This window comes from Schistocerca gregaria, chromosome 2, assembly GCF_023897955.1.
Source record: "Schistocerca gregaria isolate iqSchGreg1 chromosome 2, iqSchGreg1.2, whole genome shotgun sequence".
In the NCBI taxonomy this organism is placed as follows: Eukaryota; Metazoa; Arthropoda; class Insecta; order Orthoptera; family Acrididae; genus Schistocerca; species Schistocerca gregaria.
The window spans coordinates 291857054-291873483 of NC_064921.1; the positions used below are offsets into that span (position 1 = coordinate 291857054).

Here is a 16430-nt window from a genome sequence, read left to right on the forward strand (position 1 = left end):
ATTTTAAATTCAGTGCATTAATGCAATATTATAAATGATTATTGTAAAATGATCCTTTCATATAGCGTTCATAAAAAAAGGACGATCATTCCACTGGGGACCTGTGGAAGGTACATGGCTTATTTGTTTTAGTTGTAAATAATCGTCATGTATTATTGTTTTTCTGACATGGTCTACATCCTGGAGGACCTCCTCACTAAGGATCAATTGGAACGAAAGTAGATCTCATATAATCTAATCTAATTATTGTTGCCACAGTCTAATTGTAACGCTTGTGACATTGCTGAATTATTTTCTCATTTATCAGAATGCCCTGAGAATTACTGCTAATATCATTAGTGCTCAATAATAAAGATTTCGTCGTGTATTTTTAATTGCAAACAGCTACAGTTTAAAATCCAGATATTGTCCTAACAGAAGTTGTAGATTTGATATCGCAAGGCCGTTCAGATAAGCACATCGATAGGGTCATATTTTGGACTGTTGCCAACTAATGTACATACTAGTCTAAATCTGCCACTGTCGATACTAATGTTCCTTAAACTTGTAAGTATAACTGGATTTTTGTATCACTAGTATGCATGAACGTGAAACAAAAGTAAGTAGCGTATTATTAAATTGAAATCTGAAAACGTAATATCATTAGACGATGTCTTTGTATATCTTTTATACCAAAGTCACATCATGCGACCCTTCGGTTTCTGTCATTTACACTTGTTCCTATGTTATTAATTGTTTTGCTACGTACGTCAAGACCTATCGAGTCACTAACAATTCAGAAAACTGACAAATAAGCCGCAAGTGGTTGTAGTTCTGTAAACGTACAATGGCAGGCCTGTCAATCTGCGGGGTTACGGCCACAGAATATCTTTGTTGCTCTATTGGTCGAAAAGAGATCGTCTGTCATATTGTCAAAGATAGTGTGTTTCGTTTGTTGCAGGATTTGATTTGAATCGAAATAAATAAATAAATAAGTAAATAGTCAGCAGTGCTTCAGCAAGTGGCAAGTGGTCTACTGAACTTGGTGTGTATTAAGTGCATCATTAGTTCTTAATGATAGGGAATGCATTGGAAGTTCCACAATGCAATTTCTGACATTTGTTTGATTTTGCCGGTGTCTTTCGTTATGTACGATTTTGATTCAGAAAATAAATTTCAGAACTTGTAGCTGTTTTTAAATATTTTTGATTATGTAGTTATTTTACCATCGAATAATACTGAGTAATATTGTAGCATTCCACACGTCGGCTAATAATGGTGCGTCGTTGAAAGGAAGTTCTTTCGATGTGAGTGACATGTATTTCTGATTTGAAATGTTAAAGACAAATAATTTGTTGAGTGAAGTCTTAAGCCCATAAGAAGGCCATCTTAAGCAGAATTAACTAACAGGAGATTGCCCGTGGGTTTTATTTTGCTGGGAAACTGTGTTTTTTGTGGGAATTTGAATGTTCGTGCCAATGATTGAGGCGTGCAGAAGACAAAAGAAATCGAAACATCCAGCGTAAGTCACATAAGACTGTACTACGCACTTCTACAATTTCTGTATGTTGAATGTTAAGGATACAATTTCTCCCACAAGAAGAAATATTTGTGTATCTTCTGTTGTCCTGTAAACAAACAATGTAGTCGTCTTTGACAGATTGTGGTCATACTTAATATCGTTACTTTTTTCTTTTGCAAGAAAACTATTAATCTCATGTAAGACAAGTACTGCAAGATAGTAAAGAACAAGTTATATCATGAATACATCCATGTAAATATCAAATGTTTCATTTGTGTCCAATCATCCTAACGATAGGAGTTGCAATTTCATGAAAACATAATCTATCTTTTATTCCTCCTTTATAAATTTGGGACAGGCCTTCAGTTTCATTAACACTCTACAATAGTTTTCAGGAAGTTCCTGCCTCTGCTGTTAGGGTGTGTTTCTTTATCATTTGAGCGAAATGTATTGCAAATGTGTAGTAAATAAATGATGCGAGATCTTTCCTATTCTAAGTACTGGATGAAATGAAACACTTCTTCATTGAAGAAGGTTCTGGACATTTTGGGGATTTTGCATTAGATGTTCATCACCATCATGAAAGACACTTCTAATGTTTCAAGTCTCAAAATGAACCTGCCCTCCTAACAAGTGTTGTAGGTGCATCCTGCTTATGATTAACCCATCAGAGCTACATCTCTTGTCATTATGTAGTTTGGACTGTTGACACCACTCATTTTTGTGAATGTTTCCTTGAGGTCCTGCAGGTGATCTTTCTCCCGACAGAAAGATCAGCTGCAGAAGTAAAATTTTTGAAGTAAATAAGTGTAACAGTGGAATGGATTTTTGTAGTTCTAAGGAAACATCTGTCAAGGATATAAAAATATTGCCTTTTAAAACTTATTGATTGTGTTTGTCAGCAACTTCTCAAATATCACACAAATTTATGGATCAGTTTGAAATGACTTTTTCTTGCCAATACCAAGAATATTCCAAGAAATATTTAAAGTCAGGATAATGGAATTCCACATTAAAAATTGCTACACACTGCTCATTGCCCCCCCCCCTCTCTCTCTCTCTCGCTCTCTCTCTCTCTCTCTCTCTCTCTCTCTCTCTCTCTCTCTCTCTACCTACATGTATCACCTCACACACCATTCACATTTACACATGACTTCAGGACCACAAACATGCTATTGCAGTCACACCTCTATTACATCTAAATATCTTCACTTGTGTCTGCCTAAAAACTGAATCAGCATACCACCTGCCACCTCCCTCACCTGACCCGAGGTGAGTTGCCAGCTTGCACCACAGACATGTGATTGCTGCCACAACTCTGTTGCATTTAAATGTCTTCACTTGTGTCTGGTTGAAAGCTGAGTTGGCATCCCCCCCCCCCCCCCCCCCTTCCCCAGCACTAGGTGACTTGCAAGCTTTTCCTATAAACATCACACTGGTAGAATATTGTTAACATTATGTGTAAGAGGTGGGCTCAACTCAAACTTCATACTGGTAGAATATTGTTAACATTATGTGTAAGAGGTGTGCTCAGCTCATTTTAATGTTATTGAGAACATTTTTATAGATATTGAGGAAAAATTTTAAATTTCATCGTGTTTAATGAAGTGTCATTTAGAAGACAATGAAGTGAAAATGTTGTGTAACAGTGTGCTAAATGTCCAATTCACACAATTAGACCCATTTTAGGGTGTAGTTTAAAGACTGTCTCCATCAATTGATAGGCATGTAGCATAATATTCAAAAGTTTACATGTGTGTGCTATAGTAATACCATACAGTTGGTGAGAACAAGCGTTTGAGCAGAATGTGACACATATAACAATCATATTGAAAGTGATCATTACCACATTTATTTGGATAATAAAAATCTGTGCAAACAAGGGAAAGAATAGTTTTTTATAATTGTTGAAAGCTCTCAATGAAGTAGTTTTTTTCTGTTGATTTTCCCCATCCATCTGGTAAATGAGATTTATTAATTCACCAGTGTACGTAATCTGGCGGTGCCAGGTTTCCCGTCTCTCGTTTTCCAAGCTGGTGTGCCATATGACATTAATATTCCATTTTTGGAACAGATTTGCTGAACAATTGAAAGGAAACAATATCATAGGTAATTGCCAGTAGTTTGCCACCAATGACAAACAGAGCCATGAACATCTTCTATGAATGGTACCTAATGAGGAGGTGAAGTGGTTAAGACACTGGACTCATGTTCAGTAAGAAAGGGATTTGAGTCTATTTCAATACAGCTTAATGTAGTTTTAATACGAAGTCACCAAAATGCTTGAAGTAAATGGTACTGATTAACTCAAGTAGGTCAGGACTGATTTTCATCTCCAACTGTGCCCAATACAAACTATTACTCCACCTCCAGTGACCTAGACAATTGTAGGTAATCCATAAATCTGTATTTGCCACCTATGGATGAGGTCTGTACTGTAGTGGGGGTAGCAGCTGTCAGTTGAATACTTAAAAATGCTGCCAAAATTTATCTCAATGATACAACATAAACTTATGTGACTTTTCTTCAAGGTGGTCAGATGTTATCCTATCCTTGTTCCAAATTACTGTTTGAGGTGACTTAGTGATCTTGCACTGGATGTCATTCAGGAGAAGCCAGATTCATTTCCTTGTCTATTGCTGTTGCAGTCTTCAGTCCAAAGACTATTTTGATGCAGTTATCCCTCCTAGACTATAATCCGTTTAACACCCTTTGTCAGAAAAGCTCACAAATATGTTTTTAAAAATTAGAGAAACCCCAAAGGTATACCGAATTTGTACATGCATTGCCTACTGCTCTTCAGTTGCTAGTGTTATTTTAGAACATGATGCCCAAAATTGTAAGTTTCATTTGATAGTTGTAGACGTTCAGGGAAGACAGCAAAAGCTGATATAATCGGCTGAGAAACGTCTCTAAAGCCTGACATCACAAGCTTAGATTGTATCGAATAGTGAAAGATATCGACCTGTCCCAGCATTTGATGTAATTGATTTAGGTTGAACCATATATTCTGAAGAGCAAGATTGTGTTCTGAATCTGATTGCAAGACAGATTTTGGTTTCCTGATGTGGTAGTGGTATTTCTCCTTAAGAGTTTCAATTTTAGTGTCATTTTACATGGCATATGTACAGGAAATAAACATTAATTGAACTTTTGAGTAATATGTAATAAAACTGTAGAATAGAAATATCTTCAAGTGAACATTGTAAATAAAATAGAAAGAAACTTCCACATGGGAAAAATATATTAAAAACAAAGATTCCAAGACTTACCAAGCGGGAAAGCGCCGGCAGACAGGCACATGAACAAAACACACAAACACACACACAGAATTACGAGCTTTCGCAACTGGCAGTTGCTTCATCAGGAAAGAGGGAAGGAGAGGGAAAAATGAAAGGATGTGGGTTTTTAGGGAGAGGGTAAGGAGTCATTCCAATCCCGGGAGCGGAAAGACTTCCCTTAGGGGAAAAAAAGGACAGGTGTAAACTCGCGCGCGCGCGCGCGCGCGCGCGCGCGCGCGCGCGCACACACACACACACACACACACACACACACACACATATATATCCATCCGCACATACACAGACACAAGCAGACATATGATATGTCTGCTTGTGTCTGTGTATGTGCGGATGGATATGTGTGTGTGTGTGTGTGTGCGCGAGTGTACACCTGTCCTATTTTTTCCCCTAAGGGAAGTCTTTCCGCTCCCGGGATTGGAATGACTCCTTACCCTCTCCCTTAAAACCCACATCCTTTCATTTTTCCCTCTCCTTCCCTCTTTCCTGACGAAGCAACTGCCAGTTGCGAAAGCTCGTAATTCTGTGTGTGTGTTTGTGTGTTTTGTTCATGTGCCTGTCTGCCGGCGCTTTCCCGCTTGGTAAGTCTTGGAATCTTTGTTTTTAATATATTCAAGTGAACATTGTTTGATAAAAATAATCATGCTTAATGAGCTCTTAAAATTATGTAAGAATGATACTTGGAAGAAGAAATATACATTTGAATAATTCTTTAAAAGTCAATTTCACCAGTTTGTTACCTACAAGTCTCCTTTTTCACTGATATTACAAGTGTCCAACCCTAACACACATTTCAATCACTTTCTATACATACAAGTCCTAAGAAATTTGTCTTTTATGAAAGACCACTAGAAGTTTTGTGTTGAAAGTGTTTATTAAATCTGAGCAGAAGTGGCCAAAATGTAATGACAAGTTCGATTAGTTAACAAACATTGTCTAACTAAATTTAGTTATCATTACTGGAGAACTCATTGAGAGGTACTGTTGGATTATTATATTTGCCGATTTGTAAATTCACTAATGTTGCATAATAAATTTAGTTTAAAGTTTTGATAATGTGTCAGTGTAATACAGAAATTTCGTATAGTCTTCAATTTATTTCCAATGTTGTAGACAGTAAAAGGAAAACAAAAGAAAGATCATTTAATACTGATTCGTATTGCTGATGCTTAATCTTATTTTTTTTAAACTGGTGTATGTATGAAACAAAGGTGAGGAATAATGAAGTGAAAATCTCAGCAGGTTTTATCAATGTTTTAAGAAGAAAGGGAGCAAAGAATGTGTGTGTCATACACTATAGTTTTCTGTTGTAATGATCCATAAATCTTTTGGTTGAATCCTCTTAAAAATTTTATGTGATCTGACTTGAATTCCCTTTGATGGTGTGGTCCTCACTAATGATATAATTAATATTTGTAGGCAATGTTTTGTTTTACTGATAAACTAGCCTTATAAAAATGAGTATCACTTTAGAAGAACTTCTTTACTGTTTGAATAGACTAATAGTTCGTTCTGTTTATGTTCCATTAAACAGAAATTGAAGGCAGATAATTTGGGGAAATGGAAAACACAATGAGGTAAGCTTTAGCTCTTTTCTTTTCCATACATTACATTTAAAGGGTTGCTACATTTTAAATATAGAAGTTATACAGTGCAGTATTATTTTGCTTGATGTGATTGACTGAGTTAGCTGTGGCATTCATATTCCTGCAGAGTACCTTTTTAAGTCTCTTTCTGTTTTAGTTTCAAAATCCGTAATCTTTACCAGTGGCAGGTGGTAGTCTTCCAACTACTAGTTGTGTACGTGGAGCTTTGTGCTTTTCTTCAAATTCACAACCAGTGCTAGGTTTTTAAAAAATTTAATAAGGTTCATCTTATGAGAGATTCCCTGTAGCAATTTGAAACATATGTTTTGTTGTTTTATATTGTGAGTAAATATCAAAATAAGTAAATTACAAAGTGACATAGTGGAATAAAACATCTCTTTATTCTTAAGAGGTTATCCACACGTTCATGGACAGGCACAATGAAGAAGACTTCAAAGCATTTAAGCCTTTGGACAAAAAAAGTCCTCCTTCAGAAATAGAAAACACACACACACACACACACACACACACACACACACACACACACACACACACACACACACACAGCCACTCTCTCCAGCCGCAGTGGCCTGACTGTGGACTTACAGTGTGCAGCAATCTAGGGTGAGTGGTTGGGTAAGGAGTGGGAATGGAGCAGGGAGAGGGAGGAATAGTAGTATAGGGATTGGGGAAGATGTGCTGCCTGTGAGAGCATGCAGGGAGGTGGTGGACACAGTATATGGCTGTTATGTCTGGTTGGGCAGCTGTACTAAGTTGTGTGTGCGTGGGGGGGATGGGGGGGGCGGGGGGTGAGGAGGAGGAAAGGCTGTAGGTGCATTGGTGGAATAGAAGACATGTGAAGTGCCGGAATGTGGGCGGGGAAGGTGATAGGTAAGTGAAGGAGAGGGAGTAGCGAAGGTTGAGGCCAACACTTTTATGGGACACCGAGTGAGGTGGCACAGTGGTTAGCACACTGGACTCAGATTCGGAAGGATGACGATTCAAACCTTCATCCAGCCATCCTGATTTAGATTTCTGTGATTTCCCTAAATTGCTCCATGTAAATGCTGGGATGATTCCTTTGAAAATGCACAGCTCACTTCCTTCCCCATCCTTCCGTAATCTGATGGGACTGACGGCCTCACTGTTTGGTCCCCTCCCTCAAATCAGCCAACCAACAAGTGTTTATGGGTACGAAGGAAATGTTGTCAGGAGATTTCCCACTATTGTAATTCAGAAAAGCTGGTGTTGATAGGAGGGATCCAGATGGTGCAGGCCGTGAAGCAGTCATTGAAGTGAAGCATGTAGTGTTGGGCAGCATGTTCAGAACTGGGTGGTCCAGCTGACTCTTGGCCACAGTTTGGCCTTTCATATGGAGAAACAGCATGTTGGTTGTCATTCCCTCATAGGAGGCAGCTCAGTAGTTGTAGCTTAGTTTGTAGATCACATGGCTGCTTTCACAGGTAGCCCTGCCTTTGATGGGATAGGTGATGCCTGTGACCGGCCTGGAGTAGGTGGAGCTGGGAGGATGTATGAGGCAGTTCATGCATCTAGGTCTGTTGTAGGGATACAAGCTGTGAGATGAGGGGTTGGGAGCAGGGGTGGAGTCGGAACGAACAAACGAATTGCGTAGGTTCACAGAGTGGCAGAATACCCTGTTAGAGTGATAGCACCCATGTGATGTACAACCCACGCCTGATCCTTACCGCATCATCCACCCCAGATTGTATACACATGACTTGCACGTGTGGTTTTGTGTTTCTGTTTTTTTTTTTCTATTTCTGAAAAAGACGTTTTTGTCTCAAAACTTGAATGTTTAGCAGCCTTTTCATCGTGCCTGTCTACAACTCAATAGCTCCTCTATGTGGTGTATATCAATCTATTCTTTTCATAATGTTGTTATAAACATGAACAGGATGGGTTATATAGCTGCTTCTTCTTCTGTGGTAACTTTGAGTTCATTCTGAGTTACAGAACTGGGATTTTCAGCGAATAGAATTGCTTTTTCGTGTATTAGATTTTTTCCAATTTTTTTAGGGCTCTTTTGTGACACTTAGACATAAATTAATGCAGTTTAAATGCTTGTAATTTTATTACCAACATGTCAGTGCACTCATCATCAGTTGCAGACTGTTTTACCAATTCTGTTAGACAGTTTCATCATCCATTTTATCATCCCTACCGTCGGAAACTTCAGCACTGTAATATAATGACAAGTACACTTTTTTCCAAAACATGCCTCACTTTTTCTAGTTTCCATTTGCCCTGTAAGGCCATACTGTGAGTTTGAATGGAATGAAGTTTTAAGGGAGAGCACGTCACATCATCTAAAATCTTATTTACATCCTCGATACTTTGACCTTTTAGTACTGACTCGTGAAATTTCACCTCCAGGTCACATACACCACTTTCATGTCCATCACTGATTTCAGTTTTTTTGTTCACAAATCTTATAACACGTACACAGTTTTATACCTTGTTTTACATTGATTCTCGTAGCAAATAATGTTTCCTTCTGAAACGTTTATATTGGACCTTAGCGATATCAAATCTTGCTGTCTTCACTCAGCTCTGAAAAATTTTTGAGGTGTTTCTTTTACAGATGTGTAGGTCATTAAATGATGTGGTGTTCTAAGTAATTTCTGACACTACACAAATTCATTTTTTTTTATTAGCCAATATAAGGTGCACACAGGTAATTACAAACATGTTTGCTGTTCTGTGTGCCTTACACTATTTTTCCACATAGTCCTCACATCAGCTCAGATACTTGTCCCGTCATGGGCACTAAATTTGAGATGCCTCTGTGGTAGAATTCAATTGATTTATTGTGGAACTACCATCGGACTCCTATCTTGGCTTAACATTGTATGTGAATAACTGTACTCCCAGGAAGCAGATCAGGAACATGGAAATCATCCTTTGCCCTGTTGCAGATGATTCAGTGTGTCCAATTGCTTAGGCATCCACCATCATGAAGCCTTCTGGTACTGTAAGGACTCTTGAATGTCATTGTAAACACTCCCATACAAAATATCAGGCTCCTGGAAAATGACCGTGAGGTGCACACGCAGATCTGATTTCACCATTGCATCCATACAGGAAATGTTGTCACCAGTCAGTGACGAATGCAGCTTCCCTGAATGCTCATTGTCATGCAAGTCTTCACGATCTCTTGTGAACTCACACCACCACCACCACCACGACAACCTCCTCCTCCTCCTCCTCCTCCTCTTCCTCCTCCTTGTGTGTCTAAAAGTGACACACATTTCCCCATAGGTGGGCTGTTTTTCCGCATTGATTCTGAAGAGTGATCATCCCTTGCTCCACTGAAAATGAATAGCAATCATTGAATGTGTGAAGTATAACAGCCATCTTAATACCTGAGAGCAGCACTATGCCATGAAGCTACCAGTAGATAAAACTGGGCCAGTCCAAGAAGGTTCACCAATGGCACTGGATACGTTGACTATCCATTTACAGTCATAATATGGCTAAAAAAAAGAATAGGGGCAAACATTTTCTGACTCACCCTCATACTTAACTGAGTACTACGTCATTTGAAAATGTATTTCATTGCAAATGGAACAATAAGTGGCTGCAATGCAAATAAATATTACCTGTCTCACAGAAAGACAAAGAGCAACTGAGCCATATGGACTGACTGACACATGTCATTGATGTTGAACATTACATGTCAATGATGTTGCTTTTTTTCATACCTATGAAGGTTCCAAGCAAGCTACTGCAGGCTCACAAAATGCTTTCTTATTACTGTGAGCAGGTGGGTAGCTGCACAGGTAAATACAATATATTATATCCTTTCAGGAATTAATGAAATGAAATAAATTTTTCACATATAAGGTTAATTTGTCTGCCTAGAATAATTGGTGTTCAAGCATGTAAATCATATAACACTGTATCTAAAGCAGTGGACTTCAATCCTGAATGGACTTACCTGGAATGGCCGTGTTTCATCACAGCAAAAAGTATTTTGCTTTCGTATTTATTTGTGTAGCTACATTCATAGAAACCCAATAGATATTTGTAGTTTATTAGAATATTTACAAGTTTTTGGATTATTTAAGACCAAAACTAGGCTCTCAACAGGATGGACAAATGTGGTATAAGCATTTTTCGATGCCCCTGTAATTTTTCCAGAAATGGCAAAGCAACATACATTTTTTGTAATTTTCTTTCTAACTTTACTGCTTAAATAATTGTTTCTTTTAACTACATGCCTCTCTTAACTTCTGAAAAGAAGCTTCATAAAGATCTGAGTTATGAGTATTTCTATAGGTAAGTACCACTTTCGGTGGACATTCTCGCAAAGCCAAATTATCATAACATCACTACGTTGAAAATTCAGTATAAAAGAAAGTTTGTCTTGAGACCAAAAAATTATACAAAAATTCTCCTAATTCTTAATTCTGAGCAGATATGCAAAGCTTTGTGAAAATCTGATATGGTGGAATACAAATCCTAGAATTATTGCATGACTTAACATGGAATGACCTGGCTGTTTTTCGCACTACAGCTTATAAATGTAAAATTACTCTCACAGTTAAAATCCAAATCAGATAACTTCTCTGACAACCCATCCCTGCAGACTTGTTAAATGGTAGCTGCTTCGAATTCAGTTGGCAGAAGAAATTCTTGTTGCCAATATTTGACTGTAAAAGGGAGAAAGGATATGCATCATTGTCCTAGGTTAATTCCCAATCCTGTCTGCTGTATACATGTAGTGAGGGCCGTTTAAAGTTTTGGTCTGATAAAAATACTAAGGGCAGCAGACCATTTGCCGCTTTTTGAGATAAGTAAATTATGTCCAGGTCAGGTTTCATACTTTCTCTTTTCTTTCACTGCTATCAGTGGCCCAACTCTGACACTACATTCTATATACACCCATCACATTCCCCTTTCCTAAACCAGTTACACGTAACAAGCAAGCCACCATAGAAGCATAACCAGAAAGTTCTTGGTAAGGTAGCATGGAATAATTACAAAATAAATTATATGGGTTCTTATGGATTAAAATAAACTACATAGTTTCAGTAAGTGAACATGATGTCTGCAGTAGACATTCGCCCCATTGGGATGTGTGAATCATGTTCTTCTTTAAGGGCATTAAAAAAATTAAAATTGAATAGACAAAAAAAGAGACATGATCCACTTCATCCCATTCCCCTGCATTAAATTTTTGAGTGTTCACTGTCTTGTTAGTGTTAGATGTGCTGCAACCTATTTTCATGTAAGGTGGTATCTTTGATGGCTGAAACTGGTTATTAAAAATACATGTCATAGGGTCATTCCATGTCAGTTCAACCAGGGGCTCCAGCTCATAGTCTCAGATTTGACTGAAATTCAGTACACTAATTCTACCATGTGTGGAACACTCGTGTACAAAGTATTAGTTTCCCCTGCCAATTGGTTCCAGAATTATGACTTGTGAAAGAAGGTGGCGTGACCCGGAAATTGCAACCCGCATCTGGCAATGTATCTTCAGACCCAACTTCAGGTCTTAATAACTTTGGAGCTATTCCACACAATGCAGTGAAATTTTTACAACCCATTAACATCAATTTAGAGAACACACTCCTACATCTACATTTATACTCCACAAGCCACCCAACGGTGTGTGGTTACGTGCCACTGCCATTACCTCCCTTTCCTGTTTGAGTCGCGTATGGTTCGCGGGAAGAACGACTGCCGGAAAGCCCTCCGTGCGCACTCGAATCTCTCTAATTTTACATTCGTGATCTCCTCGGGAGGTATAAGTAGGGGGAAGCAATATATTCGATACCTCATCCAGAAACACACCCTCTCGAAACCTGGTGAGCAAGCCAAACCGCGATGCTGAGTGCCTCTCTTGCAGAGTCTGCCACTTGTGTTTGCTAAACATCTCCGTAATGCTATCACGGTTACCAAATAACCCTGTGACGAAATGAACCGCTCTTCTTTGGATCTTCTCTATCTCCTCCGTCAACCCGATCTGGTACGGATCCCACACTGATGAGCAGTGCTCAAGTATAGGTCGAACGAGTGTTTTGTAAGCCACCTCCTTTGTTGATGGACTACATTTTCTAAGGACTCTCCCAATGAATCTCAACCTGGTACCCGCCTTACCAACAATTAATTTTATATGATCGTTCCGCACGCATACTCCCAGATATTTTACAGAAGTAACTGCTACCAGTGTTTGTTCCGCTATCATATAATCATACAATAAAGGATCCTTCTTTCTATGTATTCGCAATACATTACATTTATCTATGTTAAGGGTCAGTTGCCACTCCCTGCACCAAGTGCCTATCCGCTGCAGATCTTCCTGCATTTCGCTACAATTTTCTAATGCTGCAACTTCTCTGTATACTACAGCATCATCCGCGAAAAGCTGCATGGAACTTCCACAACAGCACTGACCAGTCTGAACTAGAATCTTAAAAACATAAGTAACCTGTAATTGTTGCTTGTTTCCTTTGTTGTTCCTGCCTAACAATGACTCTTTCTGTCCCTGAAAACTACCATTGTTTAACTTTCTGTTGCCTAATGGTTCCCAACAATTGCTACAGCCTTATCTGAAACAAGCTGTCTGCATCACTATTACTTGCTAAATCATGTCAAAGGAAAAGTAACCAAATACATCTCTGTCAACTTTTATTGTACACAAATGCCTTGCAATAACAAGTTGAAATTTTGCCACATATTAGATTATGGTCTACTTATGCAGTGTTTGAAATTTAGCTTGGATAACACTTGTCCCTTTTGTGCTACCACACTTACAAAATCCATGTTTTTCAGGTAATTTTTCAATTTTTTTTTGTATTTTCATGTGCATGTGACTCTATTTGTGTGACTGATACGAGCAAGATGAGTTCTGTGTGTGTTTAGACCACATTAAGCTTACCAGAAAAAAATTTATAACCTTTTTGAGTGAATTATATTTGGCAAAGAGGGCACCTACAATATCTACCTTTCAACGTATAACATTTTTGAAATTACATTTTAGAATTTTTTATTTTTCCTCAGAAATATGTTGTTGGTGTTTGATTCATAGAGTGTGTTCTTTAAGTGGATGTTACTGGGTTGTAAAAATTTCACTGGACTGTACAGAATAGTTCCAAAGTTATTAAGACCTGAAGTTGGGTCTGAAGATAGATTGCCAGATGCAGGTTGCAATTTCCAGGTCATGCCACCTCCTTTCACAAGCCATAATTCTGCCAATTGGCAGGGGAACTTAAAATTTTGTACATGAGTGTTCCACACTTAGTACCATTGGTGTGCTAAATTTCAGCCAAATCTGAGACTATCAGCTGGAACATTTTCTCAAATTAGTTGAATTGGCATGGAATGACCCCATAGGCAGTCTGTTATGTTGTTGACTAGATATGAAAAGTGAATTGCTCTGTTTCTGGAAAGTAAATAATGGTTTTTTACAGTAATGAAAGTATTGCATTGTTTAATGTCCCTATTAATATTAGAAGGTTGCCATTTCACAAGTCTTGTTTCTGTAGCTTTTGCAAATTATGGCAGCTACTTGCCTTAAGCTTAGATATTGGATTTTTTGTATAGTAATCCTTTCATCTTCCAGTCAGATACTGTGGACATTTAGTGGTGTTTCTAGCTTAAGCTATAAGAAATTTTACTGTATGTAATGGTAGCCGAACCTACCAGCATTTAGAGTATCAAATCTGTCATTGAAATCCTTGTTTGTTGCAAGCTGCCATTATACTGTAGTTCAGATCTATTGTGTTAGTCGTATTTTTATTGAGTACACATTAGAATTGGATGAAAAATTTATATTGAGACTTGTTCTGTACATTACATAAGGACTCTCTTCTTTCATTATCATGTGTATCTTGAGAGATTTCTGAAGCTATACCGAAGGTAGATCTTCTTTTGCTGATGGAAAATATGAGAACTGGAGGCAAAGTAGTTTGTCCTCATCTCATCTGTGCATATTCTAATTTGCTTTAAAGAATAATCAGTATGTCTTGTGGAATAACAGTCTTGAGTCTGTTCCATATAGTCTTTACTGTCATCTCTGACATTGATTTCTTAAATTAGTGTACTAAGCTTCTGCAGCACCTTCACCTACCACTGATTTTAATAAAATAATTACATATGTGACTGAACCAACAGTCAACTGGGCATTATTTGTTTTAGGCAGTGTGAATCATCTTAGCCTCCTCGCTGAACCTTTATATGTTCAAAATCTGCTATGAGTTTCTACCGAGCCCCTTTATTCCCAGCAGTGGCTACAGTGGTGAATTACAGGTTAGTGGTAATTACGAGCGTACTATTATGTCCCTTAGTAGAGCTTCAAAAGATTTTATCTTCTGTTACTCTTTCATTATTTTTTTAACTTGTCATCTTGTGAACATACACTTTTGCCAGGATCATTTTTTTATATCTGGGATATTTTGCTACATCTTGTGATATGGGTGGTCTTCAATTATTTTAAAATCCTCATGTGGAAAGTTCCTCTGTGTTGTATACTTTGAACTTAAAAGTACAGAACTGTAACTTGTGTAGATCATTTGGCATATGATACAGAATTACATTTTGTGGTTTTGTATCTGTTCTCTTCTGGTGTATTTTATTGTTTCATAATAACTGTAAAGTTGTTTTTTAACTGCCATACAATTCAGAGTTATAACTAATATATTACATGTGCTGGACACTGCTTTGATTATTTGATGTCTTGCTATGCGTCACTGCATGGTTGTTGCTTATGCACAATTGCTTGTAACTAATTGTAAAAGCAGAGTTTCAGAGTGTGGTATGGACTGTTGGGAAACATTATAGTTCACTTCCATTTGACATGAGCACATTTTTAACTGACTTTGGTGCTCAAAAAAATAATTGAGTTATTTAGTAGTCTGTAACATGTGGCTGTTGAACATGACAAACTGAGACTGACAGTATTAATTTAACACATGACACCAATATTTATAATGCAGCAGCATTAAAGAAAAGGCATTACTGAATGTAACATCTTATGCCAATGTGTAGGGTAGCCTTTCCGATGACATCACCTTATTTTAGCAGATGACTACGTGGATAGAGAAGTTTGCTAGTTACATGAAGCTGAGAGCTATACTAGCAATCGCATAGTCATCGATAGGACTGTCCAAGTGGAAGAACCATTACAGATGAACCAAGCAGTATGTGTCCCGCTACTGTCATGTGCTATCCAGTACACCTCAAGCCTCCACACCAAAGCCCTATATGACAAAAAAAAAAAAAAAAAAAAAAAACCTCAGAAATCAATTTGGTGAAAAGACTCAGAAGAGCAGCTCTCCAATCTGCATCGCAGACAGCATGGAAAGTGGGTATCTTCAAATTCAAGATGGACCACATTATTTTCTGCAATAGAAAACTGTCTGACTGACTGACAAACATTGACTGACCGTAACTGATTGTCCCTTTGAAGGAATATTTTCATGCTCAACATTAACAAGCAGTTGGTCTGAAACTGCTCTGAACTGTGCTTCACTGAGATTTAGCATTGGCCATGTGTTTCACCAAGCTCTTTGGTCCTGGAAGGCTACTGTACCATGGATATGGTTCTCTAAGCCTCATTGCTAAGTGTGAGGTCCCAGATGCTGGTATCTCAAACTAGGTTATAGCATGTTAAAAATAATGGGCTGAGGGAACTCAGGCAAATGTATTTGTAACATAGGGCACACCCAGCTACTTCTCTGACAACACCTTGCTACATGAACTCTGGCGAAAATAGAATATCATTACTCATAAAGACATGATTGCTTCTATGAGCTTCATATAAGGACTAAAAAGTGAAAGGTGACTTAGGACTGAAGGTAGACTACTTGTACTGGAAGTGGAAGTAAGTAATGTCAAGGGAACTACAGTGAGAGCATTAGAATTATGAAGAAAGAAAGATAATCTCGTGCAGCTGCAGTCTGGAAATGTCTTTTACTATAGAGGCACAGACAAAGGCAGATACTCGTGAATAAGTTTCATCACTACAAGAAAATTGAAGATCAAATTATAAAGTGTTGACAATGAAGGAATCTCAAT

The 16430-nt window shown here is 38.0% G+C and overlaps 1 protein-coding gene across 10 annotated transcripts in view; it reads left to right on the forward strand.

The window, feature by feature from the left end:
- Positions 1–896: 896 nt before the first annotated feature.
- Positions 897–16430, forward strand: part of LOC126336894 (zinc finger protein 346-like) — a 148631-nt gene continuing 133097 nt past the window's right edge. For 4 of the 10 annotated variants that reach the window (XR_007565021.1, XR_007565020.1, XM_050001011.1 and 1 more), the window contains exons 1-3: positions 897–1024; positions 6335–6377; positions 14553–14663. Coding sequence is in view for 7 of the 10 variants with exons in the window: in XM_050001011.1 (XP_049856968.1) it covers positions 14608–14663 (56 nt within the window). In the remaining 3 variants the exon portion in view is untranslated. Of the gene's footprint in view, positions 1025–1112; positions 1502–6334; positions 6378–14552; positions 14664–16430 lie in introns of those variants that run through there. The other 6 variants (XM_050001012.1, XM_050001013.1, XM_050001014.1 and 3 more) reach the window with 6 other exon arrangements.